This window comes from Pseudopipra pipra, chromosome 2 (genome assembly GCF_036250125.1).
Source record: "Pseudopipra pipra isolate bDixPip1 chromosome 2, bDixPip1.hap1, whole genome shotgun sequence".
Lineage (NCBI taxonomy): Eukaryota > Metazoa > Chordata > Aves > Passeriformes > Pipridae > Pseudopipra > Pseudopipra pipra.
In genome coordinates this window covers 118,525,109-118,552,337 of record NC_087550.1, presented here as the reverse complement: position 1 = coordinate 118,552,337, position 27,229 = coordinate 118,525,109, and the positions used below count along the sequence as shown (strand labels likewise).

Sequence of the window (27,229 nt, the reverse complement as noted above, 5' to 3'; positions counted from 1 at the left end):
CATGCTGGGATGGGATCCATCCCTCTTGTGGGGAGGCAAGAGGTGCAGGACACCTTACAGTGCTCAGGAAACGACGGCATCAGGTCCATGTTTCTGTTCTGGGCTGGAAAGTTACCTTCTGAAAGCCTGGAGCACTCCTGGCAGAAAAACCTTTGGAGAAGCCCTTGCAAGTGTGGTATCCCTGTGCCCACATGACAAGTGTGGGGCAAGACAGCTGGGGGAAAACCAGAGAAAAGGGGGAAGTTACATTCCCATGGAAACAGAAGGTGGAACAGTAACTGAAGTTACAGGGGGAAATGCAGTTGCTGCTTCCTGCATGGAACGTGGTTGGTACACAGGGAACATATTCCAGGATGATTCCTCACACAACACATCACACTCTCCCATTGGGAAAGAACCCAAATCCATGTGTGCTGAAGGATTATCTCCAGCTTCAGTTTGCAAAGCAGTATCCTCAATTTCTAAACCCCCAGGAAAAGCAAGTGTTAGGGCTCATGGGAAGAGAGTGTCTCCTCCTCTACGGGCACGTGGTCAAAGCAGCCCCAAAAGGAGCAGAGAGACAAACCTGACTGCTGGGGCAGGAAGTGACAGGAACCAGCCTGGTCAGTCCCACTGACTGGTACGGATCTGTGGAATGGGAAAAACGTTCCTGTTTGCAGTTGGGAAGGGAAGAAAAAGGAAGGAGACAAACCCAGAGGGTCATCAAGCCCGACCAATTAACATTCCCAAAGACAGGACCCCAGACCCACCCCTGCCCAGTCACACCAACTGGCTCAGGATCCAGCAAGTGCTGGAAATCAGGATTTTGCAACTGTCTGTGTCACACTCAGTGGAGGCCAGACCTTTGGAAACCAGCTGTCTTTTGGCTCTTTGTCCTCCCAGGATGATCTGTGTGCTCGGCTTCGGGTACCAAATACTGCAAAAGCCCACAAAACAGACCTGATTTTAAAACAACACCCACAAACCCTCCAGCTCCCAAACCCAAGGCCAATGGAAAAACATCTCTACGTCCTGGCAGGGAGTAGGCGCTTCCTGGGACAATGTGCTCCAGTGCCAACGAATTCCAGCTTCTCTCTAAGCAGGGAACTGCCACACTGTTAAAGAGATGCAAAAGCATCAACATCCAAGTGCAGGCGAGAAAATGCTGGAAACAATCCCAGGGGGGCGAGTAGATCAGCAGGAGAAATACACACAAGGGTGGACTCACTTGCTGTGAATGGAACTGGTGGAATCCAAGCTTGTCCACGGGTACAGCTGCAGGCAGAGCAATCTTCTCTGCTAAGGGGTACACTATCTTCTCTACTATCTTCTCTGTACACTATCTCTTCTACTAAAGGGGTCAGTACACAGTCTTCTCTAATAAGGGGGCAGTACAAAATCTTCTCTACTAAAGGGGAAAGAAACGTCTCTGCTACCTGGAGAAATAAAAGAGAGATCAGTCCAAACCCTACCGACTATGGCAGGAGAAACAGAAAAGGCACAGGATCATTTCCCACAATACCTACTCTTATCAATACTCCAAAGGATTGGAGCCGAGTCTGTCTCTTCTCTTGGTTGCCAACTGAAAGTAAAGACAGTCACAAGCATATGAATTCTCTTTCTCTCCACTAATGGGCACTCCAGAGAGGTTGCACAGTGCCTGGCAAGTTAAACATAGCACAAGTCCTATGAGGAGAGGCTGAGGGAGCTGGGGCTGTTCAGCCTGGAGAAGAGGAGGCTCAGGGGAGACCTCCTCACTCTCTACAACTCCCTGACAGGAGGGGGGAGCCAGGTGGGGGTTGGTCTCTTTTCCCAGGCAACAATCAGCAAGACAAGAGGGCTGGTCTTAAGCTGTGCCAGGGGAGGGTTAGGTTGGAGATTAGAAAGAATTTCTTTGCAGAGAGGGTGCTCACCCATTGGAATGGGCTGCCCAGGGAAGTGGGGGATTCTCCGTCCCTGGAGGTTTTTTAAAAAGAGACTGGTTGTGGCACCAGTGCCATGGTCTGGGAACTGCAGCGGGGTTGGATCAAGGGTTGGAGTTGATGATCTCGGAAGTCCCTTCCAACCCAGCTGATTCTGTGATTCTGTGATTCTATGATTCTTCTTCTCTTCATTCTTCTTCTCTTCATTCTTCTCTTCTTTCTTCTTCTTTTCCTTCTTCTTCTTCTCTTCTTCTTCTTCTCTTCTTTCTTCTTCTTCTTCATTCTTCTTCTCTTCTTTCTTCTTAGAATCATAGAATCAGCTGGGTTGAGAGATCATCAAGTCCAACCCTTATCCAGTACCGCTGCGATTACTAAGGCCATGGCACTAAGTGCCACATCCATCTTCTCTTCCTTCTTCTTCTTCTCCTCCTCCTTTTACTTCCTCTTTTCTTTTTTCTTCTCCTTCTTCTCCTTCTCCTTTATCAAATCATCACCCTCCACTTCCTCAGGCACGTTACAATTTCTGAGTTAAGCAAAGGGGAGAGAAAAAACCACAATAGAAAGAGCTGAACATCACCAGGGGATCAGCTCAGAGCTAAGAGCAGGCTGCAGATGTTCCCTGGAATGTGGCATTCCCGGGACTGCGCCTCAGGGCTCGGGGAGCAGAACCACTTCTGCACAACTGCTCCGTTCCCCCCGCCACCTTCCCACCCTTCCCACGCGCCTCGCACTGCACCCACGGCTGCTCTGGCTGCTTTCTGCCAGGGAAAAACCAGCACAGCTTGCCATCAAAGGCTCCTGCTCAGCACTCAGGGGAAACCAACCACAGCCACAGCCTGGCAAGGCCTTTGCTCTCCCTGGCCTTGCCACTCACTGCATCTCCTCACCTGGCACAGCCAAGGGACGTTCCTCCTTCTTCTTCCTCTGCAGCTCATTCCCGTCATCACTCAGCTGCTCTCCAGGGCTGCTCTGCTGAGTCAAAAAGGACAAGATTTTAAAAGACCACCTTCAATAAGACAGTTCTAGCACAGAAAGCACCTTTACAAAGTCCAGGGACAGAAGCAGTGGAGGAACACTCCGATATTTCTACTCGCACCACAGTGCAAAAACCACTCAAAAGGCTTTTCTTGGATCTTCCTGTTTTTTGCTTTTTCTCTTAGAAAGCTTTACAAAAGCTTTTTGCTTTTACAAAGCTGTAGAGATGAGGAATTGTGTGAAGCCATGTCTGTCAGCCCAAACATTCCTGGAAATGCACGTTGGAGAACAAAGACTGAAATCCGGAGTGTTGGATTCCGAAATGCTGATCCTGGACAGGGCACACCCTGAAGGTGCCTCACCAGTTCAGCCCCAATTGGGGAAGCAAAGAAAAGCCCAAACCCACCAGCCCAGCCGGCCCCTCGCCCCACGTTTGGCTGTTTCTGTCCCTCCCTGAACTGCAGGGTCAGGAGCACTGGGAGCCCACGGACAACTCTGCTCCAGGGAGATTGCAAAGCCGGGCTCAGGGCAGGGCGGGCTCAAGTGTCCCCGCTGCTCAAAGGAACAGCCCAGCCTCAGCCAGGGGCATTTGGGGCTGGATGTGCTTCCTGCTCAGGGCTCCTGGTGCAGCTCAGTGAGCACCAGAGCTGGCACAGCCAGCAGGGACAGGGGAGGGAGAACAACCAGCCCCACGGGTGGGGGCAGGTCAAGGCTGCCCCTCATCAGGGGGTGGAATTCACCTCCCAGGAACAAAGGGCTGAGGAACCGAGTCAGTCCTTCCCTGCCCGGCTTCTTCCAACGCCTGCACCCCCCAGGGCTGCAGGACACCAGAGTGTGTGCAGAGAACTAGGCTGGCCCAGAGGGCTGGGATCCAGATCAGCTCTGAAGCCAAGTCATGGATTTCTGGGCCAGGCAAAGGAAGCAGCACAAGGGCAGAAAGGAGCAGCCATGCAGGGATGGGATCCCATCCCTCTTGTGGGGAGGCAAGAGGTGCAGGACACCTTACAGTGCTCAGGAAACGACGGCATCAGGTCCATGTTTCTGTTCTGGGCTGGAAAGTTACCTTCTGAAAGCCTGGAGCACTCCTGGCAGAAAACCTTTGGAGAAGCCCTTGCAACTGTGGTATCCCTGTGCCCACATGACAAGTGTGGGGCAAGACAGCTGGGGGAAAACCAGAGAAAAGGGGGAAGTTACATTCCCATGGAAACAGAAGGTGGAACAGTAACTGAAGTTACAGGGGGAAATGCAGTTGCTGCTTCCTGCATGGAATGTGGTTGGTACACAGGGAACATATTCCAGGAATGAATTCCAGCTTCACTCTAAGCAGGGAACTGCCACACTGTTCAAAGAGATGCAAAAGCATCAACATCCAAGTGCAGGCGAGAAAATGCTGGAAACAATCCCAGGGGGGCGAGTAGATCAGCAGGAGAAATACACACAAGTGTGGACTCACTTGCTGTGAATGGAACTGGTGGAATCCAAGCTTGTCCACGGGTACAGCTGCAGGCAGAGCAATCTTCTCTGCTAAGGGGTACACTATCTTCTCTACTATCTTCTCTGTACACTATCTCTTCTACTAAAGGGGTCAGTACACTATCTTCTCTAATAAGGGGGTCTGTACACTATCTTCTCTACTAAAGGGAAAGAAACCTCTCTGCTACCTGGAGAAATAAAAGAGAGATCAGTCCAAACCCTACCGACTATGGCAGGAGAAACAGAAAAGGCACAGGATCATTTCCCACAATACCTACTCTTATCAATACTCCAAAGGATTGGAGCCGAGTCTGTCTCTTCTCTTGGTTGCCAACTGAAAGTAAAGACAGTCACAAGCATATGAATTCTCTTTCTCTCCACTACTGGGCACTCCAGAGAGGTTGCACAGTGCCTGGCAAGTTAAACGGGAAGGCTGAGAGAAAGGATCCAAGGAAATGAGGAGATCAAAGTTCCGTGACAAAGTTGTGTGGAAGTTTCCAGAGCATTTGTACGCTCTGGAGTCTCCCGTGAATTCTCCCTGCCCTTCAGAAATGCTGAGTTCCTGACCCAAAGGAGGGAATTCCGTCAGACAAAAAGGAATGAGCTGAGCACTAACAGAAGGAGGAGCTGGAATTCCTACAGAGAGGGGTTCTCCACCTTAGTATTTTGTGCAGCTGCTCCACGTTCATCCCGTTGCCATCATCAGGGAATGTCAGGCTGATGTGGTCGTGGATGACTGTCCTGTCAGTCCAGACCTGCTCTGCACTCCCATCCGGGTCATGGCATTGTCTGCAGGAAAAGAAGGGGAAAAGGCTGGGATATTTGAAGCAAAACCCAAACAGTTGAAGTGGGAACATAGTTTGAAGTGCTTCAGCTGCCAGAGAGTCCGTGTTCCACGCTGACTCCAGTCCCAATGTTACGATGAAGCAGCTGCATCCCGACCCGGTGACCCTGCCCCAAAGCCAACAGCCAGTTCCACAGCTCTTGTGGGTTGATTGTTCTTACAGCTCCACAGAGGCAAACACTGTAGGTGGAGGCGAGTGGCTGAGGCGTGAGAATGGAAATGCAGCCCAGACAGGGCTCTGGTTTCCTTTGCTGCCCCCAAAGCAGCTGGTGCAATATTTACTTTCTCCCAGCCACGGGCTGGCTCTCCCCGAGGGAGCTCCAAAGTGCTTTAAAATCACCTTGCTCTGGACAGGATGGGAAAGAGCTGCCCCGAGTGCAACAGAAAGCACGGCTGCACAAAGCTTGCCCAGCTGGGGAGGGTCCTTCCTAGGAACATGCCCTCAGTCTGCGGGAACCTGGGGCAAAGCTGAAGGAAACCACAAACAAGGGCATCGGTTTGTGCTCTCCAAGCACACCCAGCCAGACAGCAGGAGGCCAGAGAAAGGAACCCTAAAGGGAGCTGTTTTGTACAGCACTACAAAAGGCCGCGGGGACCCCTGGTGGTCTAGTGGTTAGGATGCAGCACTGTCACTGCCGTGGCTCGGATTCGATTCCTGGTCAGGGAAACTCCCCTGGGCAGATGGAGCTCGTCAGCCCCGTAAAGCCATCCGTCTAAGAGAAGGTCACTCTAAACAAACCTACGTCCTGAGGACCTCACTGCCACTGTCCAAGCTTGCTCGGCCCCGGCAGATGAACCTCAGGATTAAAGGGTGGGCTCAGTTCAGAGCACACTGTGTCTCACCTAAAAAATCCATTGCGCAGGCTCGAAGGGTGAAGACCTTTCCCAAATCTTCACTCGCGAAGACTGGCCATACACTATACACACAAAAGGCCATAATTAAATTGATTTTCGATACTGGCACACTGAGACCTTGTCAAGGGACTGTTCCTACAGCTCCTGGAGGGGACATTCAGCACAGTCTCCTACCTTCCTGTGAGAATGGGTGACGCCGCCATCCTGTGCAAGGGGTCAGTCCGGTGTCCAGCGTGGATGCAGCTGGAGGGATGTCCAGGCTGCTGGGCTTGCTGGGGGTACCTTTGCAGGGACAGGGTTCCCTGCAGAAGGCGGCTTTCTCTCTTCTGTGCCAATGAGTTGTCATGCACAGGCTGTTCTTTCAGACCTTTCTGGAAACAGGTCTGAGGTCTGGGGGTCTCTGGGGCTCTCGATCCCCCTCCAGTCTGTGGTCACTTCTTGGCCTCGTTGTGGCGCCTGTGCTGTTCCGTGCTGTGCTGGTCTGCGGGAGATGTTGGTCCCGGCAAAGCGCTGCCCGCCCTGCGCTGTCTGGGCCGGGCCTGGCGCTGGAGCGGGGCCTAATGGTGCGGCTGTGCCGGCCTGCGGGGCCAGCGGAACAGCCTGTGCACAGCGCGGAGCGTGCGCCTCAACAGGGAGGGACGTTTCCCGGGGACAGCCCTGGGGGCTTCCCTGCCCTCTGCACCTGGGGACACGGCCTGGGCTGCAACTGTAGCCGGGCTTTGTCCCAGCTTGTGCTGTTCCTGTGGCTGCTGGGGGCACCCCTGCACCTCCAGCGCAGCCTTGCTCAGGATGTGCTCGATTAATTTCTGAGCTGTGTCCCACAGATCTTGGCTGCCCTGGGAGGGGTTCCGGGACCCTGCTGGAGTGTAGGACTCAGTGATGGATGAAGTGTCCACCTCCAGCACAGCCTTGCTCAGGATGTCATGGATGAGGGGCTGGACTGTGTCCTGCAGAACTTGGCTGCCCTGGGAGGAGCTGCGGGACCTTGCTGGGGTCTGCTCCTCACTGGTGGATGGAGAAGTGTATGCTTTTGGTTGCTTGGAAGAGAGAGGCCGCTGGGACTTGCTCGGGATGTAGAGATAGCTGGGCCCCTCCAGGGGGTCGTCGTCGCTGGCCGGGCCCAAGGGTTTGTCATCGTGCCCTTGGGACAGCCCTTGGACTCTGTTGTCTTGCCCTTGAGAAAGCTCCTTGGCCTGGTCGTTCTCCCCTGGCCCTTGGCACAGCTGTTCCTCTTGGTCGGCTTTCTCTTGGGCGAGTCCTTGGCTCTTGGACTCCTCCCCCTGGGCTGGCTCTTGGGGCCTGTCCCTCTCCTGCTCTGGCTTTCTGGGGACTGGGCAGTAAGGACTGCGGAGCAAAAACTCTTCAATCCAGTCGTCTCTGCCCTCGTACTTCTCCCTGTACTCCCGTTCCATTTGCTGGGCTTTCTGTCGTGCCAGCTCTTCACCCTTCTGCCTCCTCTCTTCGTTGATGTTGTAATTGCAGGACAAATGGGCTTCCAGCCACTTCTCCACGTACTTCTGCCTCCTCTGGTGTTCCCGTTCCGCTGCCTCATCTCTTGGCTTGCGGAACCAGTTCCTTATTCTTTTCATCCCTCCAAACACGCCACTCCTGGGCCGCCCCTGTGGGTGCTCTAGCTGAGACTCCACGTCCGTCTCATTCCCAATCCCGTGGTGCTCCAGCTGTGACGAGTCAGTGGGGCCGCACGGGACAGGGTTTTCTTCTGCTGGTGACAGTGGTTTGCCACTGCCCTCTTCCTGTGGGGACAGTGGTTTTAAAATGTCCTCTTCCCGTGGGGACAGTGGTTTTCCAATGTCCTCTTCCTGTGGGGACAGTGTTTTTCCAATGTCCTCTTCCAGTTGGGAGAGCTCTTGGACATTGGAGTCCCCTTCTGACTGGACATCTTCCCCTTGGGACACTTGTTTGCCAAGGCCATCTGTCCCTTGGCACAGCTCTTTGTCGTCTTCCTGCTGGGACTGTCCTTGGCTTGTAATGCCCCCCAGGAGCGGCAGGCCGGCTGCCAGGAGTGGGGCCTCTGTGGTGCCAGCACGGAGCAGGAGCCTCCTGTGCAGCTCCTGCAGCAGCTCCGTGTCCGAGATGAGGCTGAGGTCTGTGCCAGCAGGGAGCAGGCCCCTCCTGTGCAGCTCCTGCAGCAGCTGCGTGTCAGAGACGAGGCTGAGCTCTGTGCCAGGCTGGTGCTGCAGCGGTGCCGTGCCGGGTTGGCTGTGTTGGCTGGCAGGAGCGGTCGAGGGAGTTGCAGGCAGAGGAAGAGGCTCCCAGCTGGCGCCGGCAGCGAGCGCGGGCCGGGCTGGGGCCTCCTGTGCCCCCGTGCTGGGGGGCAAGAGCAGCCTGGGCACGGGGCTCTTGGGTCGTGGGGGCAGCCGGGGAGAGGGGCTGCGGGCCCGTGGCCCCGTGTGCCCTGCGCTGCCCAGCTCTGTGCCCCGGCTCACGGTGTCCCTGGGGCTCTCTGGGCAGGGCAGCGCTGGTACTGGGGGCTGCCGTGGCACTGGTGGTAGCGGTGGCTGCTGGGGCAGTGGTGGCAGCCGTGGCAGCTGAGGCACCTGTGCCAGTGCTGGCAGCTGTGGCAGCTTGGGCAGTGGTGGCAGTGGTGGCTGTGGCTGCGGTGGAACCAGTGGCAGTGCTGTCAGTGGTGGCAGTTGTTTCTTCCTTGTCTGCCATGGCAGTGGTGGCAGCCATGGCTTATCCATCTCCGTCTTCCTGCTTTTGTCCCTCTCCATCTTCCTGTTCTCGTCCCTCTCCATCTTCCTTTCCTCTTCAGAAATCTCCGTCTTCCTTTTCTCCTGTTGCTGCCGTGGCAGCAGTGTCAATGGTGGTAGCGTTGGCTGCCGTGGCAGTGCTGCCAGTGGTGGCAGCGGTGTCAGTGGTGGCTGCCTTGGCTGCCCTGGCAGTGGTGGCAGCAGTGGCAGCGATGACTGTCTTGGCAGTGGTGGCAGCGATGGCGGTGTTGGCTGCCTTGGCTGTCGTTCCAGTGGTGGCAGCAGTGGCAGCAGTGACATTGTTGGCTGCCTTGGCTGCCCTGGCTGTCGTGCCGGTGGTGACATACGCGGCCGCAGTGGCAGCAGTCGCTGCCTTGGCTGAGATGGCAGCGTTGGCTCCCTGTCCCTCACCCTGGGCAGGCTCGGAGTTTGCCCCTGGCTGGGCTGGGAGCTGCGCTTGTCCATCTCCGTCTTCTTCTACTTCTAAAACTTCTCTCGTCCGCTGTGGCAGAGAGATCCCGGGAGCTGCTTCCTCCTGCGAGAGAGGCTCTCCTGGGAGTGGGCACCCCCGGGCTCTGTGCCCCTCAAGCACCCGTGGGCAGGGCAGGGCTCTGTGATGTCACAAGGGTCTCCGGGCACCCCCATGTCCCGTGTCACAAAGGGCCCTGGAAGGTGCCCGTGTCACAAAGGGCCACCCCCGGACAGCGGCACCGCCCGGACCCGGCCCGGGGCAGCCCCGGCACTTGTGGCCTTGCAGCCCCCGCTGTGCCCGGAGCCCTGGGGGGCTTTGCCCTCGGTCCCACACGACCCCCGCTCTCCACAGGGCACAGCTTTGCAGGCTGGGCTGGGCGGTGCAGCAGGAATCGGCCCCGTGGCCATGCCAGGCACTCGTGGGCAGTGTCTCCATGGCCCGGGCTGGGCCGGGCACGAGGGGTGTCCCTCAGGGCTCTGCCTCGGCCCCGCGGCTCCTCAGGGCCGTGGGCAGGGACACGCAGTGGCACCAGCGCACCCTCAGCACGGGGCAGGGCACAGGCAGCTGAGCGGGGCAGGGCACACCCCGCGAGGACGGGGCCATCCACAGCCCCCTGCACAGGCTGCACAAGTGGCACCACCACAACCTCAGCAGCTTCCACAAGGCCAGGGGCCAGCTGCTGCCCCTGGCTCGGGGCAGTCCCAAGACTCACACAGTCATCAGGGGAAGAGCCCTCCAGGATCCCCAGTCCCACCCTCCCCCAGCACCACCACGCTCCCCCCTAATCCCTGTCCCCAAGGGACACATCTCTGTGGCACACCAGGCTGACTTTTATCACCCCTGGCTTCACACACAGCAATAAAAAGCGGGGCCTGAGAAGCTGAAATGGGAGGAACAGCTTTAATTTTTGACAAGTCTCTGCTGGGGATCCAAACCCTCCCTGCAGAAAGACGTCCAGCTTGGCAGGGCTGAGATGTTTCCTCGCTGCTCACACAGCAAGCCTTCAATTCCAGAGAGCAGGGGGAGCCTGCAGAGGTTTGCCCTTTATCCCAGGCCCTCTTCCCTTGGTCCAGATGCCTCCCTCTCTTCTTCCCTGCTTCCCTCTCTTTCTGCCATGCCTTCCTTCCCTTCTTCTTTTCTTCTTCCTTCTTCTTCTTCTCCTATTTCTCCTTCTTCATCTTGTCCTTCTTCTCCTTCTCCTTCTCTGTGGTGGGTTGACCTTATCCGGGCACCAGGTGCCCACCCAGCCGCTCTATCCCTCCCCTTCCCAGCCCGACAAGGGAGAGAGTAAGGTGGAAAACAACTCGTGGGTGGGGAGAAGGCAGTTTATTTAAAGCAAAAAGTAAAGCTGAGGGACTGGAGCACAAGTGCTGGGAGGAGAGGCTGAGGGAGCTGGGGCTGTTCAGCCTGGAGAAGAGGAGGTTCAGGGGAGACCTCCTCACTCTCTACAACTCCCTGACAGGAGGTCGTAGCCAGGTGGGGGTTGGTCTCTTTTCCCAGGCAACAATCAGCAAGACAAGAGGGCTGGGTCTGCAGCTGTGCCAGGGGAGGGTTAGGTTGGAGATTAGAAAGAATTTCTTTGCAGAGAGAGTGCTCAGCCATTGGAATGGGCTGCCCAGGGAAGTGGTGGATTCTCCGTCCCTGGAGGTTTTTAAAAGAAACTGGATGTGGCATCAGTGGAACTGATTCTGTGATTCTGTGATTCTATGATTCTTCTTCTCTTCCTTCTTCATTCTTCTTCTCTCTTCTTTCTTCTTTCTTCTTTCTTCTTTCTTCTTCTCTTCTTTCTTCTTTCTTCTTCTCTTCCTTCTTCTTCTTTCTTCTCTTCTTCTTTCTTCTTCTTTCTTCTTTCTTCTTTCTTCTTTCTTCTTTCTTCTTTCTTCTTTCTTCTTTCTTCTTTCTTCTTTCTTCTTTCTTCTTTCTTCTTTCTTCTCTTCTTCTCTTCTTTCTTCTTCTTCTTTCTTCTTTCTTCTTTCTTCTTTCTCTTCTTCTTTCTTCTTTCTTCTTTCTTCTTTCTTCTTCTTTCTTCTTTTCTCTTCTTCTTCTTCTTTCTTCTTTCTTCTTTCTTCTTTTCTTCTTTCTTCTTTCTTCTTTCTTCTTCTTCTTTCTTCTTCTTCTTTCTTTCTTCTTTCTTCTTTCTTCTTTCTTCTTTCTTCTTTCTTCTTTCTTCTTCTTCTTTCTTCTTTCTTCTTTCTTCTTTCTTCTTTCTTCTTTCTTCTTTCTTCTTTCTTCTCTTCTTCTTTCTTCTTTCTTCTTTCTTCATTCTTCTTAGAATCATAGAATCAGCTGGGTTGAGACATCATCAAGTCCAACTCTTGATCCACTACCACTGCGGTAGTGCCACATCCATCTTCTCTTCCTTCTTCTCTTCCTTCTTCATCTTCTTCTTCTTCTCCTCCTCCTGCTCCTCCTCCTCCTTCTTCTTTTACTTCCTCTTTTCCTTTTTCTTCTCCTTCTCCTTTATCAAATCATCACCCTCCACTTCCTCAGGCACGTTACAATTTCTGAGTTAAGCAAAGGGGAGAGAAAAAACCACAACAGAAAGAGCTGAACATCACCAGGGGATCAGCTCAGAGCTAAGAGCAGGCTGCAGATGTTCCCTGGAATGTGGCATTCCCGGGACTGCGCCTCAGGGCTCGGGGAGCAGAACCACTTCTGCACAACTGCTCCGTTCCCCCCGCCACCTTCCCACCCTTCCCACGCACCTCGCACTGCACCCACGGCTGCTCTGGCTGCTTTCTGCCAGGGCCATTTGGGGCTGGATGTGGTTCCTGCTGAGGGCTCCTGGTGCAGCTCAGTGAGCACCAGAGCTGGCACAGCCAGCAGGGACAGGGGAGGGAGAACAACCAGCCCCACGGGTGGGGGCAGGTCAAGGCTGCCCCTCATCAGGGGGTGGAATTCACCTCCCAGGAACAAAGGGCTGAGGAACCGAGTCAGTCCTTCCCTGCCCGGCTTCTTCCAACGCCTGCACCCCCCAGGGCTGCAGGACACCAGAGTGTGTGCAGAGAACTAGGCTGGCCCAGAGGGCTGGGATCCAGATCAGCTCTGAAGCCAAGCCATGGATTTGTGGGCCGGGCAAAGGAAGCAGCACAAGGGCAGAAAGGAGCAGCCATGCAGGGATGGGATCCCATCCCTCTTGTGGGGAGGCAAGAGGTGCAGGACACCTTACAGTGCTCAGGAAATGACAGCATCAGGTCCATGTTTCTGTTCTGGGCTGGAAAGTTACCTTCTGAAAGCCTGGAGCACTCCTGGCAGAAAACCTTTGGAGAAGCCCTTGCAAGTGTGGTATCCCTGTGCCCACATGACAAGTGTGGGGCAAGACAGCTGGGGGAAAACCAGAGAAAAGGGGGAAGTTACATTCCCGTGGAAACAGAAGGTGGAACAGTAACTGAAGTTACAGGGGGAAATGCAGTTGCTGCTTCCTGCATGGAATGTGGTTGGTACACAGGGAACATATTCCAGGATGATTCCTCACACAACACATCACACTCTCCCATTGGGAAAGAACCCAAATCCATGTGTGCTGAAGGATTATCTCCAGCTTCAGTTTGCAAGGCAGTATCCTCAATTTCTAAACCCCCAGGAAAAGCAAGTGTTAGGGCTCATGGGAAGAGAGTGTCTCCTCCTCTACGGGCACGTGGTCAAAGCAGCCCCAAAAGGAGCAGAGAGACAAACCTGACTGCTGGGGCAGGAAGTGACAGGAACCAGCCTGGTCAGTCCCACTGACTGCTACGGATCTGTGGAATGGGAAAAACGTTTGTGTTTGCAGTTGGGAAGGGAAGAAAAAGGAAGGAGACAAACCCAGAGGGTCATCAAGCCCGACCAATTAACATTCCCAAAGACAGGACCCAGACCCACCCCTGCCCAGTCACACCAACTGGCTCAGGATCCAGCAAGTGCTGGAAATCAGGATTTTGCAACTGTCTGTGTCACACACAGTGGAGGCCAGACCTTTGGAAACCAGCTGTCTTTTGGCTCTTTGTCCTCCCAGGATGATCTGTGTGCTCGGCTTCGGGTACCAAATACTGCAAAAGCCCACAAAACAGACCTGATTTTAAAACAACACCCACAAACCCTCCAGCTCCCAAACCCAAGGCCAATGGAAAAACATCTCCTACGTCCTGGCAGGGAGTAGGCGCTTCCTGGGACAATGTGCTCCAGTTCCAACGAATTCCAGCTTCTCTCTAAGCAGGGAACTGCCACAGCTGCACTGTTTAAAGAGATGCAAAAGCATCAACATCCAAGTGCAGGCGAGAAAATGCTGGAAACAATCCCAGGGGGGCGAGTAGATCAGCAGGAGAAATACACACAAGTGTGGACTCACTTGCTGTGAACAGAACTGGTGGAATCCAAGCTTGTCCACGGGTACAGCTGCAGGCAGAGCAATCTTCTCTGCTAAGGGGTACACTATCTTCTCTACTATCTTCTCTGTACACTATCTCTTCTACTAAAGGGGTCAGTACACAGTCTTCTCTAATAAGGGGGTCAGTACAAAATCTTCTCTACTAAAGGGGAAAGAAACGTCTCTGCTACCTGGAGAAATAAAAGAGAGATCAGTCCAAACCCTACCGACTATGGCAGGAGAAACAGAAAAGGCACAGGATCATTTCCCACAATACCTACTCTTATCAATACTCCAAAGGATTGGAGCCGAGTCTGTCTCTTCTCTTGGTTGCCAACTGAAAGTAAAGACAGTCACAAGCATATGAATTCTCTTTCTCTCCACTAATGGGCACTCCAGAGAGGTTGCACAGTGCCTGGCAAGTTAAACATAGCACAAGTCCTATGAGGAGAGGCTGAGGGAGCTGGGGCTGTTCAGCCTGGAGAAGAGGAGGCTCAGGGGAGACCTCCTCACTCTCTACAACTCCCTGACAGGAGGGGGGAGCCAGGTGGGGGTTGGTCTCTTTTCCCAGGCAACAATCAGCAAGACAAGAGGGCTCGGTCTTAAGCTGTGCCAGGGGAGGGTTAGGTTGGAGATTAGAAAGAATTTCTTTGCAGAGAGAGTGCTCACCCATTGGAATGGGCTGCCCAGGGAAGTGGGGGATTCTCCGTCCCTGGAGGTTTTTTAAAAAGAGACTGGATGTGGCATCAGTGCCATGGCCTGGGAACTGCAGCGGGGTTGGATCAAGGGTTGGAGTTGATGATCTCGGAAGTCCCTTCCAACCCAGCTGATTCTGTGATTCTGTGATTCTATGATTCTTCTTCTCTTCATTCTTCTTCTCTTCATTCTTCTCTTCTTTCTTCTTCTTTTCCTTCTTCTTCTTCTCTTCTTTCTTCTTCTCTTCTTTCTTCTTCTTCTTCATTCTTCTTCTCTTCTTTCTTCTTAGAATCATAGAATCAGCTGGGTTGAGAGATCATCAAGTCCAACCCTTATCCAGTACCGCTGCGATTACTGGGCCATGGCACTAAGTGCCACATCCATCTTCTCTTCCTTCTTCTTCTTCTCCTCCTCCTCCTTCTTTTACTTCCTCTTTTCTTTTTTCTTCTCCTTCTTCTCCTTCTCCTTTATCAGATCATCACCCTCCACTTCCTCAGGCACGTTACAATTTCTGAGTTAAGCAAAGGGGAGAGAAAAAACCACAATAGAAAGAGCTGAACATCACCAGGGGATCAGCTCAGAGCTAAGAGCAGGCTGCAGATGTTCCCTGGAATGTGGCATTCCCGGGACTGCGCCTCAGGGCTCGGGGAGCAGAACCACTTCTGCACAACTGCTCCGTTCCCCCCGCCACCTTCCCACCCTTCCCACGCACCTCGCACTGCACCCACGGCTGCTCTGGCTGCTTTCTGCCAGGGAAAAACCAGCACAGCTTGCCCATCAAAGGCTCCTGCTCAGCACTTGGGGGAAACCAACCACAGCCACAGCCTGGCAAGGCCTTTGCTCTCCCTGGCCTTGCCACTCACTGCATCTCCTCACCTGGCACAGCCAAGGGACGTTCCTCCTTCTTCTTCCTCTGCAGCTCATTCCCGTCATCACTCAGCTGCTCTCCAGGGCTGCTCTGCTGAGTCAAAAAGGACAAGATTTTAAAAGACCACCTTCAATAAGACAGTTCTAGCACAGAAAGCACCTTTACAAAGTCCAGGGACAGAAGCAGTGGAGGAACACTCCGATATTTCTACTCGCACCACAGTGCAAAAACCACTCAAAAGGCTTTTTCTTGGATCTTCCTGTTTTTTGCTTTTTCTCTTAGAAAGCTTTACAAAAGCTTTTTGCTTTTACAAAGCTGTAGAGATGAGGAATTGTGTGAAGCCATGCCTGTCAGCCCAAACATTCCTGGAAATGCACGTTGGAGAACAAAGACTGAAATCCGGAGTGTTGGATTCCAAAATGCTGATCCTGGACAGGGCACACCCTGAAGGTGCCTCACCAGTTCAGCCCCAGTCGGGGAAGCAAAGAAAAGCCCAAACCCACCAGCCCATCCGGCCCCTCGCCCCACGTTTGGCTGTTTCTGTCCCTCCCTGAACTGCAGGGTCAGGAGCACTGGGAGCCCACGGACAACTCTGCTCCAGGGAGATTGCAAAGCCGGGCTCAGGGCAGGGCGGGCTCAAGTGTCCCCGCTGCTCAAAGGAACAGCCCAGCCTCAGCCAGGGCCATTTGGGGCTGCATTTGGTTCCTGCTCAGGGCTCCTGGTGCAGCTCAGTGAGCACCAGAGCTGGCACAGCCAGCAGGGACAGGGGAGGGAGAACAACCAGCCCCACGGGTGGGGGCAGGTCAAGGCTGCCCCTCATCAGGGGGTGGAATTCACCTCCCAGGAACAAAGGGCTGAGGAACCGAGTCAGTCCTTCCCTGCCCGGCTTCTTCCAAGGCCTGCACCCCCCAGGGCTGCAGGACACCAGAGTGTGTGCAGAGAACTAGGCTGGCCCAGAGGGCTGGGATCCAGATCAGCTCTGAAGCCAAACCATGGATTTCTGGGCCAGGCAAAGGAAGCAGCACAAGGGCAGAAAGGAGCAGCCATGCAGGGATGGGATCCCATCCCTCTTGTGGGGAGGCAAGAGGTGCAGGACACCTTACAGTGCTCAGGAAATGACAGCATCAGGTCCGTGTTTCTGTTCTGGGCTGGAAAGTTACCTTCTGAAAGCCTGGAGCACTCCTGGCAGAAAACCTTTGGAGAAGCCCTTGCAAGTGTGGTATCCCTGTGCCCACATGACAAGTGTGGGGCAAGACAGCTGGGGGAAAACCAGAGAAAAGGGGGAAGTTACATTCCCATGGAAACAGAAGGTGGAACAGTACTGAAGTTACAGGGGGAAATGCAGTTGCTGCTTCCTGCATGGAATGTGGTTGGTACACAGGGAACATATTCCAGGAATGAATTCCAGCTTCACTCTAAGCAGGGAACTGCCACACTGTTCAAAGAGATGCAAAAGCATCAACATCCAAGTGCAGGCGAGAAAATGCTGGAAACAATCCCAGGGGGGCGAGTAGATCAGCAGGAGAAATACACACAAGTGTGGACTCACTTGCTGTGAATGGAACTGGTGGAATCCAAGCTTGTCCACGGGTACAGCTGCAGGCAGAGCAATCTTCTCTACTAAGGGGTACACTATCTTCTCTACTATCTTCTCTGTACACTATCTCTTCTACTAAAGGGGTCAGTACACTATCTTCTCTAATAAGGGGGTCTGTACACTATCTTCTTTACTAAAGGGAAAGAAACCTCTCTGCTACCTGGAGAAATAAAAGAGAGATCAGTCCAAACCCTACCGACTATGGCAGGAGAAACAGAATAGGCACAGGATCATTTCCCACAATACCTACTCTTATCAATACTGCAAAGGATTGGAGCCGAGTCTGCCTCTTCTCTTGGTTGCCAACTGAAAGTAAAGACAGTCACAAGCATATGAATTCTCTTTCTCTCCACTAATGGGCACTCCAGAGAGGTTGCACAGTGCCTGGCAAGTTAAACGGGAAGGCTGAGAGAAAGGATCCAAGGAAATGAGGAGATCAAAGTTCCGTGACAAAGTTGTGTGGAAGTTTCCAGAGCATTTGTACGCTCTGGAGTCTCCCGTGAATTCTCCCTGCCCTTCAGAAATGCTGAGTTCCTGACCCAAAGGAGGGAATTCCATCAGACAAAAAGGAATGAGCTGAGCACTAACAGAAGGAGGAGCTGGAATTCCTACAGAGAGGGGTTCTCCACCTTAGTATTTTGTGCAGCTGCTCCAAGTTCATCTTGTTGCCATCATCAGGGAATGTCAGGCTGATGTGGTCGTGGATGACTGTCCTGTCAGTCCAGACCTGCTCTGCACTCCCATGTGGGTCATGGCATTGTCTGCAGGAAAAGAAGGGGAAAAGGCTGGGATATTTGAAGCAAAACCCAAACAGTTGAAGTGGGAACATAGTTTGAATTGCTTCAGCTGCCAGAGAGTCCGTGTTCCACGCTGACTCCAGTCCCAATGTTACGATGAAGCAGCTGCATCCCGACCTGGTGACCCTCCCCCAAAGCCAACAGCCAGTTCCACAGCTCTTGTGGGTTGATTGTTCTTACAGCCCCACAGAGGCAAACACTGTAGGTGGAGGCGAGTGGCTGAGGCGTGAGAATGGAAATGCAGCCCAGACAGGGCTCTGGTTTCCTTTGCTGCCCCCAAAGCAGCTGGTGCAATATTTACTTTCTCCCAGCCACGGGCTGGCTCTCCCCGAGGGAGCTCCAAAGTGCTTCAGACTCACCTTGCTCTGGACAGGATGGGAAAGAGCTGCCCCGAGTGCAACAGAAAGCACGGCTGCACAAAGCTTGCCCAGCTGGGGAGGGTCCTTCCTAGGAACATGAAGTACCAATTGTATCCATAGGGACAACTTCATCCAAGGGATTGCAGCCTCAACAAAAGAGGGCATCCAGGTCCAGGTGACAGATGGGAAGGGTTTGGGCTGTTCAAACAGCTGCACCCACTCACCATGTTGTCAGCCTGCAAAGGGTCAGTCCTTCCCACAGCCACGGGGCTCTGCTTCCCTCCTTGGTGGCAGCTCTGGCCTTCCCTGCAGGAAAAACTCCTGTTGGCTTTGGTTGGGTGAATTCTCTGGGCAAGGGAAGGGAAGCAAACATGGCAAGCTCTTGCTCCACCAAGGCACCTGTGAGTTCTGCAAGTGCACTGAAGGGCCAGGGGTGACTGAGTGGTGCCCTCGGTCTGCGGGAACCTGGGGCAAAGCTGAAGGAAACCACAAACAAGGGCATCGGTTTGTGCTCTCCAAGCACACCCAGCCAGACAGCAGGAGGCCAGAGAAAGGAACCCTAAAGGGAGCTGTTTTGTACAGCACTACCAAAGGCCGTCATTTAACTGACTTTTCGATACTGGCACACTGGGACCTTGTCAAGGGACTGTTCCTACAGCTCCTGGAGGGGACATTCAGCACAGTCTCCTACCTTCCTCTGAGAATGGGTGACGCCGCCATCCTGTGCAAGGAGTTAGTCCAGTGTCCAGCGTGGATGCAGCTGGAGGGATGTCCAGGCTGCTGGGCTTGCTGGGGGTACCTTTGCAGGGACAGGGTTCCCTGCAGAAGGCGGCTTTCTGTCTTCTGTGCCAACGAGTTGTCATGCACAGGCTGTTCTTTCAGACCTTTCTGGAAACAGGTCTGAGGTCTGGGGGTCTCTGGGGCTCTCGATCCCCCTCCAGTCTGTGGCCGCTTCTTGGCCTCGTTGGGGCGCCTGTGCTGTTCTGTGCTGTGCTGGTCTGCGGGAGATGTTGGTCCCGGCAAAGCGCTGCCCGCCCTGCGCTGTCTGGGCCGGGCCTGGCGCTGGAGCGGGGCCTAATGGTGCGGCTGTGCCGGCCTGCGGGGCCAGCGGAACAGCCTGTGCACAGCGCGGAGCGTGCGCCTCAACAGGGAGGGACGTTTCCCGGGGACAGCCCTGGGGGCTTCCCTGCCCTCTGCTCCTGGGGACACGGCCTGGGCTGCAACTGCTGGTTTCATGTCTGCAGCCGGGCTTTGTCCCAGCTCCTGCTGTTCCTGTGGCTGCTGGGGGCACCCCTGCACCTCCAGTGCAGCCTTGCTCAGGATGTGCTCGATTAATTTCTGAGCTGTGTCCCACAAATCTTGGCTGCCCTGGGAGGGGTTCCGGGACCCTGCTGGAGTGTAGGACTCAGTGATGGATGAAGTGTCCACCTCCAGCACAGCCTTGCTCAGGATGTCGTGGATTAAGGGCTGGACTGTGTCCTGCAGAACTTGGCTGCCCTGGGAGGAGCTGCGGGACCTTGCTGGGGTCTGCTCCTCACTGGTGGATGGAGAAGTGTATGCCTTTGGTTGCTTGGAAGAGAGAGGCCGCTGGGACTTGCTCGGGATGTAGAGAGAGCTGGGCCCCTCCAGGGGGTCGTCGTCGCTGGCCGGGCCCAAGGGTTTGTCATCGTGCCCTTGGGACAGCCCTTGGACTCTGTTGTCTTGCCCTTGAGAAAGCTCCTTGGCCTGGTCGTTCTCCCCTGGCCCTTGGCACAGCTGTTCCTCTTGGTCGGCTTTCTCTTGGGCGAGTCCTTGGCTCTTGGACTCCTCCCCCTGGGCTGGCTCTTGGGGCCTGTCCCTCTCCTGCTCTGGCTTTCTGGGGACTGGGCAGTAAGGACTGCGGAGCAAAAACTCTTCAATCCAGTCGTCTCTGCCCTCGTACTTCTCCCTGTACTCCCGTTCCATTTGCTGGGCTTTCTGTCGTGCCAGCTCTTCACCCTTCTGCCTCCTCTCTTCGTTGATGTTGTAATTGCAGGACAAATGGGCTTCCAGCCACTTCTCCACGTACTTCTGCCTCCTCTGGTGTTCCCGTTCCGCTGCCTCGTCTCTTGGCTTGCGGAACCAGTTCCTTATTCTTTTCATCCCTCCAAACACGCCACTCCTGGGCCGCCCCTGTGGGTGCTCCAGCTGAGACTCCACGTCCGTCTCCTTCCCAGTCCCGTGGTGCTCCAGCTGTGACGAGTCAGTGGGGCCGCACGGGACAGGGTTTTCTTCTGCTGGGGACAGTGGTTTTAAAATGTCCTCTTCCCGTGGGGACAGTGGTTTTCCAATGTCCTCTTCCTGTGGGGACAGTGTTTTTCCAATGTCCTCTTCCAGTTGGGAGAGCTCTTGGACATTGGAGTCCCCTTCCAACTGGACATCTTCCCCTTGGGACACTTGTTTGCCAAGGCCATCTGTCCCTTGGCACAGCTCCTTGTCTTCTTCCTGCTGGGACTGTCCTTGGCTTGTAATGCCCCCCAGGAGCGGCAGGCCGGCTGCCGGGAGTGGGGCCTCTGTGGTGCCAGCACGGAGCAGGAGCCTCCTGTGCAGCTCCTGCAGCAGCTCCGTGTCCGAGATGAGGCTGAGGTCTGTGCCAGCAGGGAGCAGGCCCCTCCTGTGCAGCTCCTGCAGCAGCTCCGTGTCAGAGACGAGGCTGAGGTCTGTGCCAGGCTGGTGCTGCAGCGGTGCCGTGCCGGGTTGGCTGTGCTGGCTGACAGGAGCGGTCGAGGGAGTTGCAGGCAGAGGAAGAGGCTCCCAGCTGGCGCCGGCAGCGAGCGCGGGCCGGGCTGGGGCCTCCTGTGCCCCCGTGCTGGGGGGCAAGAGCAGCCTGGGCACGGGGCTCTTGGGCCGTGGGGGCAGCCGGGGAGAGGGGCTGCGGGCCCGTGGCTCCGTGTGCCCTGCGCTGCCCAGCTCTGTGCCCCGGCTCACGGTGTCCCTGGGGCTCTCTGGGCAGGGCAGCGCTGGCACTGGGGGCTGCCGTGGCACTGGTGGTAGTGGTGGCTGCTGGGGTAGTGGTGGCAGCCGTGGCAGCTGAGGCACCTGTGCCAGTGCTGGCAGCTGTGGCAGCTTGGGCAGTGGTGGCAGTGGCGGCTGTGGCTGCGGTGGAACCAGTGGCAGTGCTGTCAGTGGTGGCAGTTTCTTCCTTGTCTGCCATGGCAGTGGTGGCAGCCATGGCTTATCCATCTCCGTCTTCCTGCTTTTGTCCCTCTCCATCTTCCTGTTCTCGTCCCTCTCTATCTTCCTTTCTTCCTCAGAAATCTCCGTCTTCCTTTTCTCCTGTTGCTGCCGTGGCAGCGGTGTCAGTGGTGGCAGCGTTGGCTGCCGTGGCAGTGCTGCCAGTGGTGGCAGCGGTGTCAGTGGTGGCTGCCTTGGCTGCCCTGGCAGTGGTGGCAGCAGTGGCAGCGATGACTGTCTTGGCAGTGGTGGCAGCGATGGCGGTGTTGGCTGCCTTGGCTGTCGTTCCAGTGGTGGCAGCAGTGGCAGCAGTGACATTGTTGGCTGCCTTGGCTGCCCTGGCTGTCGTGCCGGTGGTGACATACGCGGCCGCAGTGGCAGCAGTCGCTGCCTTGGCTGAGATGGCAGCGTTGGCTCCCTGTCCCTCACCCTGGGCAGGCTCGGAGTTTGCCCCTGGCTGGGCTGGGAGCTGCGCTTGTCCATCTCCGTCTTCTTCTACTTCTAAAACTTCTCTCGTCCGCTGTGGCAGAGAGATCCCGGGAGCTGCTTCCTCCTGCGAGAGAGGCTCTCCTGGGAGTGGGCACCCCCGGGCTCTGTGCCCCTCAAACCCCCGTGGGCAGGGCAGGGCTCTGTGATGTCACAAGGGTCTCCGGGCACCCCCATGTCCCGTGTCACAAAGGGCCCTGGAAGGTGCCCGTGTCACAAAGGGCCACCCCCGGACAGCGGCACCGCCCGGACCCGGCCCGGGGCAGCCCCGGCACTTGTGGCCTTGCAGCCCCCGCTGTGCCCGGAGCCCTGGGGGGCTTTGCCCTCGGTCCCACACGACCCCCGCTCTCCACAGGGCACAGCTTTGCAGGCTGGGCTGGGCGGCGCAGCAGGAATCGGCCCCGTGGCCGTGCCAGGCACTCGTGGGCAGTGTCTCCATGGCCCGGGCTGGGCCGGGCACGAGGGGTGTCCCTCAGGGCTCTGCCTCGGCCCCGCGGCTCCTCAGGGCCGTGGGCAGGGACACGCAGTGGCACCAGCGCACCCTCAGCACGGGGCAGGGCACAGGCAGCTGAGCGGGGCAGGGCACACCCCGCGAGGACGGGGCCATCCACAGCCCCCTGCACAGGCTGCACAAGTGGCACCACCACAACCTCAGCAGCTTCCACAAGGCCAGGGGCCAGCTGCTGCCCCTGGCTCGGGGCAGTCCCAAGACTCACACAGTCATCAGGGAAGAGCCCTCCAGGATCCCCCAGTCCCACCCTCCCCCAGCACCACCACGCTCCCCCCAATCCCTGTCCCCAAGGGACACATCTCTGTGGCACACCAGGCTGACTTTTATCACCCCCCGGCTTCACACACAGCAATAAAAAGCGGGGCCTGAGAAGCTGAAATGGGAGGAACAGCTTTAATTTTTGACAAGTCTCTGCTGGGGATCCAAACCCTCCCTGCAGAAAGACGTCCAGCTTGGCAGGGCTGAGATGTTTCCTCGCTGCTCACACAGCAAGCCCTTCAATTCCAGAGAGCAGGGGGAGCCTGCAGAGGTTTGCCCTTTATCCCAGGCCCTCTTCCCTTGGTCCAGATGCCTCCCTCTCTTCTTCCCTGCTTCCCTCTCTTTCTGCCATGCCTTCCTTCCCTTCTTCTTTTCTTCTTCCCTTCTTCTTCTTCTCCTATTTCTCCTTCTTCATCTGGTCCTTCTTCTCCTTCTCCTATTTCTCCTTCTTCATCTTGTCCTTCTTCTCCTTCTCCTTCTCTGTGGTGGGTTGACCTTATCCGGGCACCAGGTGCCCACCCAGCCACTCTATCCCTCCCCTTCCCAGCCCGACAAGGGAGAGAGTAAGGTGGAAAACAACTCGTGGGTGGGGAGAAGACAGTTTATTTAAAGCAAAAAGTAAAGCTGAGGGACTGGAGCACAAGTGCTGGGAGGAGAGGCTGAGGGAGCTGGGGCTGTTCAGCCTGGAGAAGAGGAGGCTCAGGGGAGACCTCCTCACTCTCTGCAACTCCCTGACAGGAGGTCGTAGCCAGGTGGGGGTTGGTCTCTTTTCCCAGGCAACCATCAGCAAGACAAGAGGGCTGGGTCTTCAGCTGTGCCAGAGGAGGGTTAGGTTGGAGATTAGAAAGAATTTCTTTCCAGAGAGAGTGCTCAGCCATTGGAATGGGCTGCCCAGGGAAGTGGTGGATTCTCCGTCCCTGGAAGTTTTTAAAAAGAAACTGGATGTGGCATCAGTGGAACTGATTCTGTGATTCTGTGATTCTATGATTCTTCTTCTCTTCCTTCTTCATTCTTCTTCTCTCTTCTTTCTTCTTTCTTCTTTCTTCTTCTCTTCTTTCTTCTTTCTTCTTCTCTTCCTTCTTCCTTCTTCTTTCTTCTTTCTTCTTTCTTCTTTCTTCTTTCTTCTTTCTTCTTTCTTCTTTCTTCTTTCTTCTTTCTTCTTTCTTCTTTCTTCTTTCTTCTTCCTTCTCTTCTTTCTTCTTCTCTTCTTTCTTCTTCTCTTCTTTCTTCTTCTCTTCTTTCTTCTTCTCTTCTTTCTTCTTTCTTCTTTCTTCTTTCTTCTTTCTTCTTTCTTCTTTCTTCTTTCTTCTTTCTTCTTTCTTCATTCTTCTTAGAATCATAGAATCAGCTGGGTTGAGACATCATCAAGTCCAACTCTTGATCCACTACCACTGCGGTAGTGCCACATCCATCTTCTCTTCCTTCTTCTCTTCCTTCTTCATCTTCTTCTTCTTCTCCTCCTCCTGCTCCTCCTCCTCCTTCTTCTTTTACTTCCTCTTTTCCTTTTTCTTCTCCTTCTCCTTTATCAAATCATCACCCTCCACTTCCTCAGGCACGTTACAATTTCTGACTTAAGCAAAGGGGAGAGAAAAAACCACAACAGAAAGAGCTGAACATCACCAGGGGATCAGCTCAGAGCTAAGAGCAGGCTGCAGATGTTCCCTGGAATGTGGCATTCCCGGGACTGCGCCTCAGGGCTCGGGGAGCAGAACCACTTCTGCACAACTGCTCCGTTCCCCCCGCCACCTTCCCACCCTTCCCACGCGCCTCGCACTGCACCCATGGCTGCTCTGGCTGCTTTCTGCCAGGGCCATTTGGGGCTGGATGTGGTTCCTGCTCAGGGCTCCTGGTGCAGCTCAGTGAGCACCAGAGCTGGCACAGCCAGCAGGGACAGGGGAGGGAGAACAACCAGCCCCACGGGTGGGGGCAGGTCAAGGCTGCCCCTCGTCAGGGGGTGGAATTCACCTCCCAGGAACAAAGGGCTGAGGAACCGAGTCAGTCCTTCCCTGCCCGGCTTCTTCCAAGGCCTGCACCCCCCAGGGCTGCAGGACACCAGAGTGTGTGCAGAGAACTAGGCTGGCCCAGAGGGCTGGGATCCAGATCAGCTCTGAAGCCAAGCCATGGATTTGTGGGCCGGGCAAAGGAAGCAGCACAAGGGCAGAAAGGAGCAGCCATGCAGGGATGGGATCCCATCCCTCTTGTGGGGAGGCAAGAGGTGCAGGACACCTTACAGTGCTCAGGAAATGACAGCATCAGGTCCATGTTTCTGTTCTGGGCTGGAAAGTTACCTTCTGAAAGCCTGGAGCACTCCTGGCAGAAAACCTTTGGAGAAGCCCTTGCAACTGTGGTATCCCTGTGCCCACATGACAAGTGTGGGGCAAGACAGCTGGGGGAAAACCAGAGAAAAGGGGGAAGTTACATTCCCATGGAAACAGAAGGTGGAACAGTAACTGAAGTTACAGGGGGAAATGCAGTTGCTGCTTCCTGCATGGAATGTGGTTGGTACACAGGGAACATATTCCAGGATGATTCCTCACACAACACATCACACTCTCCCATTGGGAAAGAACCCAAATCCATGTGTGCTGAAGGATTATCTCCAGCTTCAGTTTGCAAGGCAGTATCCTCAATTTCTAAACCCCCAGGAAAAGCAAGTGTTAGGGCTCATGGGAAGAGAGTGTCTCCTCCTCTACGGGCACGTGGTCAAAGCAGCCCCAAAAGGAGCAGAGAGACAAACCTGACTGCTGGGGCAGGAAGTGACAGGAACCAGCCTGGTCAGTCCCACTGACTGCTACGGATCTGTGGAATGGGAAAAACGTTTGTGTTTGCAGTTGGGAAGGGAAGAAAAAGGAAGGAGACAAACCCAGAGGGTCATCAAGCCCGACCAATTAACATTCCCAAAGACAGGACCCAGACCCACACCTGCCCAGTCACACCAACTGGCTCAGGATCCAGCAAGTGCTGGAAATCAGGATTTTGCAACTGTCTGTGTCACACACAGTGGAGGCCAGACCTTTGGAAACCAGCTGTCTTTTGGCTCTTTGTCCTCCCAGGATGATCTGTGTGCTCGGCTTCGGGTACCAAATACTGCAAAAGCCCACAAAACAGACCTGATTTTAAAACAACACCCACAAACCCTCCAGCTCCCAAACCCAAGGCCAATGGAAAAACATCTCCTACGTCCTGGCAGGGAGTAGGCGCTTCCTGGGACAATGTGCTCCAGTTCCAACGAATTCCAGCTTCTCTCTAAGCAGGGAACTGCCACAGCTGCACTGTTTAAAGAGATGCAAAAGCATCAACATCCAAGTGCAGGCGAGAAAATGCTGGAAACAATCCCAGGGGGGCGAGTAGATCAGCAGGAGAAATACACACAAGTGTGGACTCACTTGCTGTGAACAGAACTGGTGGAATCCAAGCTTGTCCACGGGTACAGCTGCAGGCAGAGCAATCTTCTCTACTAAGGGGTACACTATCTTCTCTACTATCTTCTCTGTACACTATCTCTTCTACTAAAGGGGTCAGTACACTATCTTCTCTACTATAGGGGTCTGTACACTATCTTCTTTACTAAAGGGAAAGAAACGTCTCTGCTACCTGGGGAAATAAAAGAGAGATCAGTCCAAACCCTACCGACTATGGCAGGAGAAACAGAAAGGCACAGGATCATTTCCCACAATACCTTCTCTTATCAATACTGCAAAGGATTGGAGCCGAGTCTGTCTCTTCTCTTGGTTGCCAACTGAAAGTAAAGACAGTCACAAGCATATGAATTCTCTTTCTCTCCACTAATGGGCACTCCAGAGAGGTTGCACAGTGCCTGGCAAGTTAAACATAGCACAAGTCCTATGAGGAGAGGCTGAGGGAGCTGGGGCTGTTCAGCCTGGAGAAGAGGAGGCTCAGGGGAGACCTCCTCACTCTCTACAACTCCCTGACAGGAGGTCGTAGCCAGGTGGGGGTTGGTCTCTTTTCCCAGGCAACAATCAGCAAGACAAGAGGGCTCGGTCTTAAGCTGTGCCAGGGGAGGGTTAGGTTGGAGATTAGAAAGAATTTCTTTGCAGAGAGAGTGCTCACCCATTGGAATGGGCTGCCCAGGGAAGTGGGGGATTCTCCGTCCCTGGAGGTTTTTTAAAAAGAGACTGGATGTGGCATCAGTGCCATGGTCTGGGAACTGCAGCGGGGTTGGATCAAGGGTTGGAGTTGATGATCTCGGAAGTCCCTTCCAACCCAGCTGATTCTGTGATTCTGTGATTCTATGATTCTTCTTCTCTTCATTCTTCTTCTCTTCATTCTTCTCTTCTTTCTTCTTCTTTTCCTTCTTCTTCTTCTCTTCTTTCTTCTTCTCTTCTTTCTTCTTCTTCTTCATTCTTCTTCTCTTCTTTCTTCTTAGAATCATAGAATCAGCTGGGTTGAGAGATCATCAAGTCCAACCCTTATCCAGTACCGCTGCGATTACTGGGCCATGGCACTAAGTGCCACATCCATCTTCTCTTCCTTCTTCTTCTTCTCCTCCTCCTCCTTCTTTTACTTCCTCTTTTCTTTTTTCTTCTCCTTCTTCTCCTTCTCCTTTATCAGATCATCACCCTCCACTTCCTCAGGCACGTTACAATTTCTGAGTTAAGCAAAGGGGAGAGAAAAAACCACAATAGAAAGAGCTGAACATCACCAGGGGATCAGCTCAGAGCTAAGAGCAGGCTGCAGATGTTCCCTGGAATGTGGCATTCCCGGGACTGCGCCTCAGGGCTCGGGGAGCAGAACCACTTCTGCACAACTGCTCCGTTCCCCCCGCCACCTTCCCACCCTTCCCACGCGCCTCGCACTGCACCCACGGCTGCTCTGGCTGCTTTCTGCCAGGGAAAAACCAGCACAGCTTGCCCATCAAAGGCTCCTGC

The 27,229-nt window shown here is 54.6% G+C and overlaps 1 protein-coding gene and 2 long non-coding RNA genes across 12 annotated transcripts in view; all 3 read right to left on the bottom strand.

Moving 5' to 3' along the window:
* LOC135410439 (histone-lysine N-methyltransferase 2D-like) overlaps window positions 1-22,073 on the bottom strand; it is a 28,767-nt gene extending 6,694 nt beyond the window's left edge. The window contains exons 1-11 of one of the 8 annotated variants that reach the window (XM_064647147.1): window positions 18,585-22,073; window positions 18,293-18,369; window positions 18,118-18,199; window positions 17,894-17,981; window positions 17,367-17,498; window positions 16,984-17,043; window positions 16,829-16,897; window positions 16,690-16,776; window positions 13,353-13,444; window positions 13,186-13,259; window positions 12,476-12,558 (exon numbers count right to left, since the gene is read on the bottom strand). In XM_064647147.1, the coding sequence (XP_064503217.1) occupies window positions 18,968-21,568 (2,601 nt within the window). In that variant the 5' untranslated portion in view covers window positions 21,569-22,073 and the 3' untranslated portion in view covers window positions 12,476-12,558; window positions 13,186-13,259; window positions 13,353-13,444; ... (6 more) ...; window positions 18,293-18,369; window positions 18,585-18,967. The other 7 variants (XM_064647151.1, XM_064647152.1, XM_064647150.1 and 4 more) reach the window with 7 other exon arrangements.
* On the bottom strand, window positions 35-1,094 carry LOC135407224 (uncharacterized). Of its 2 annotated transcripts, none has more exons than XR_010426769.1 (4): window positions 1,009-1,094; window positions 843-916; window positions 566-649; window positions 35-214 (listed from the first exon to the last, which is right to left on the bottom strand). It is a non-coding gene; the product is annotated as an uncharacterized LOC135407224 (long non-coding RNA). The 2 variants fall into 2 exon arrangements; XR_010426768.1 differs by having other exon boundaries at window positions 566-627.
* A 2,595-nt stretch (window positions 22,074-24,668) lies between the features above and the next one.
* LOC135410441 (uncharacterized) lies at window positions 24,669-25,824 on the bottom strand. Of its 2 annotated transcripts, XR_010428688.1 has the most exons (4): window positions 25,727-25,824; window positions 25,521-25,612; window positions 25,354-25,427; window positions 24,669-24,726 (listed from the first exon to the last, which is right to left on the bottom strand). It is a non-coding gene; the product is annotated as an uncharacterized LOC135410441 (long non-coding RNA). The 2 variants fall into 2 exon arrangements; XR_010428687.1 differs by lacking the exon at window positions 24,669-24,726 and having other exon boundaries at window positions 25,229-25,427.
* Window positions 25,825-27,229: the final 1,405 nt, after the last annotated feature.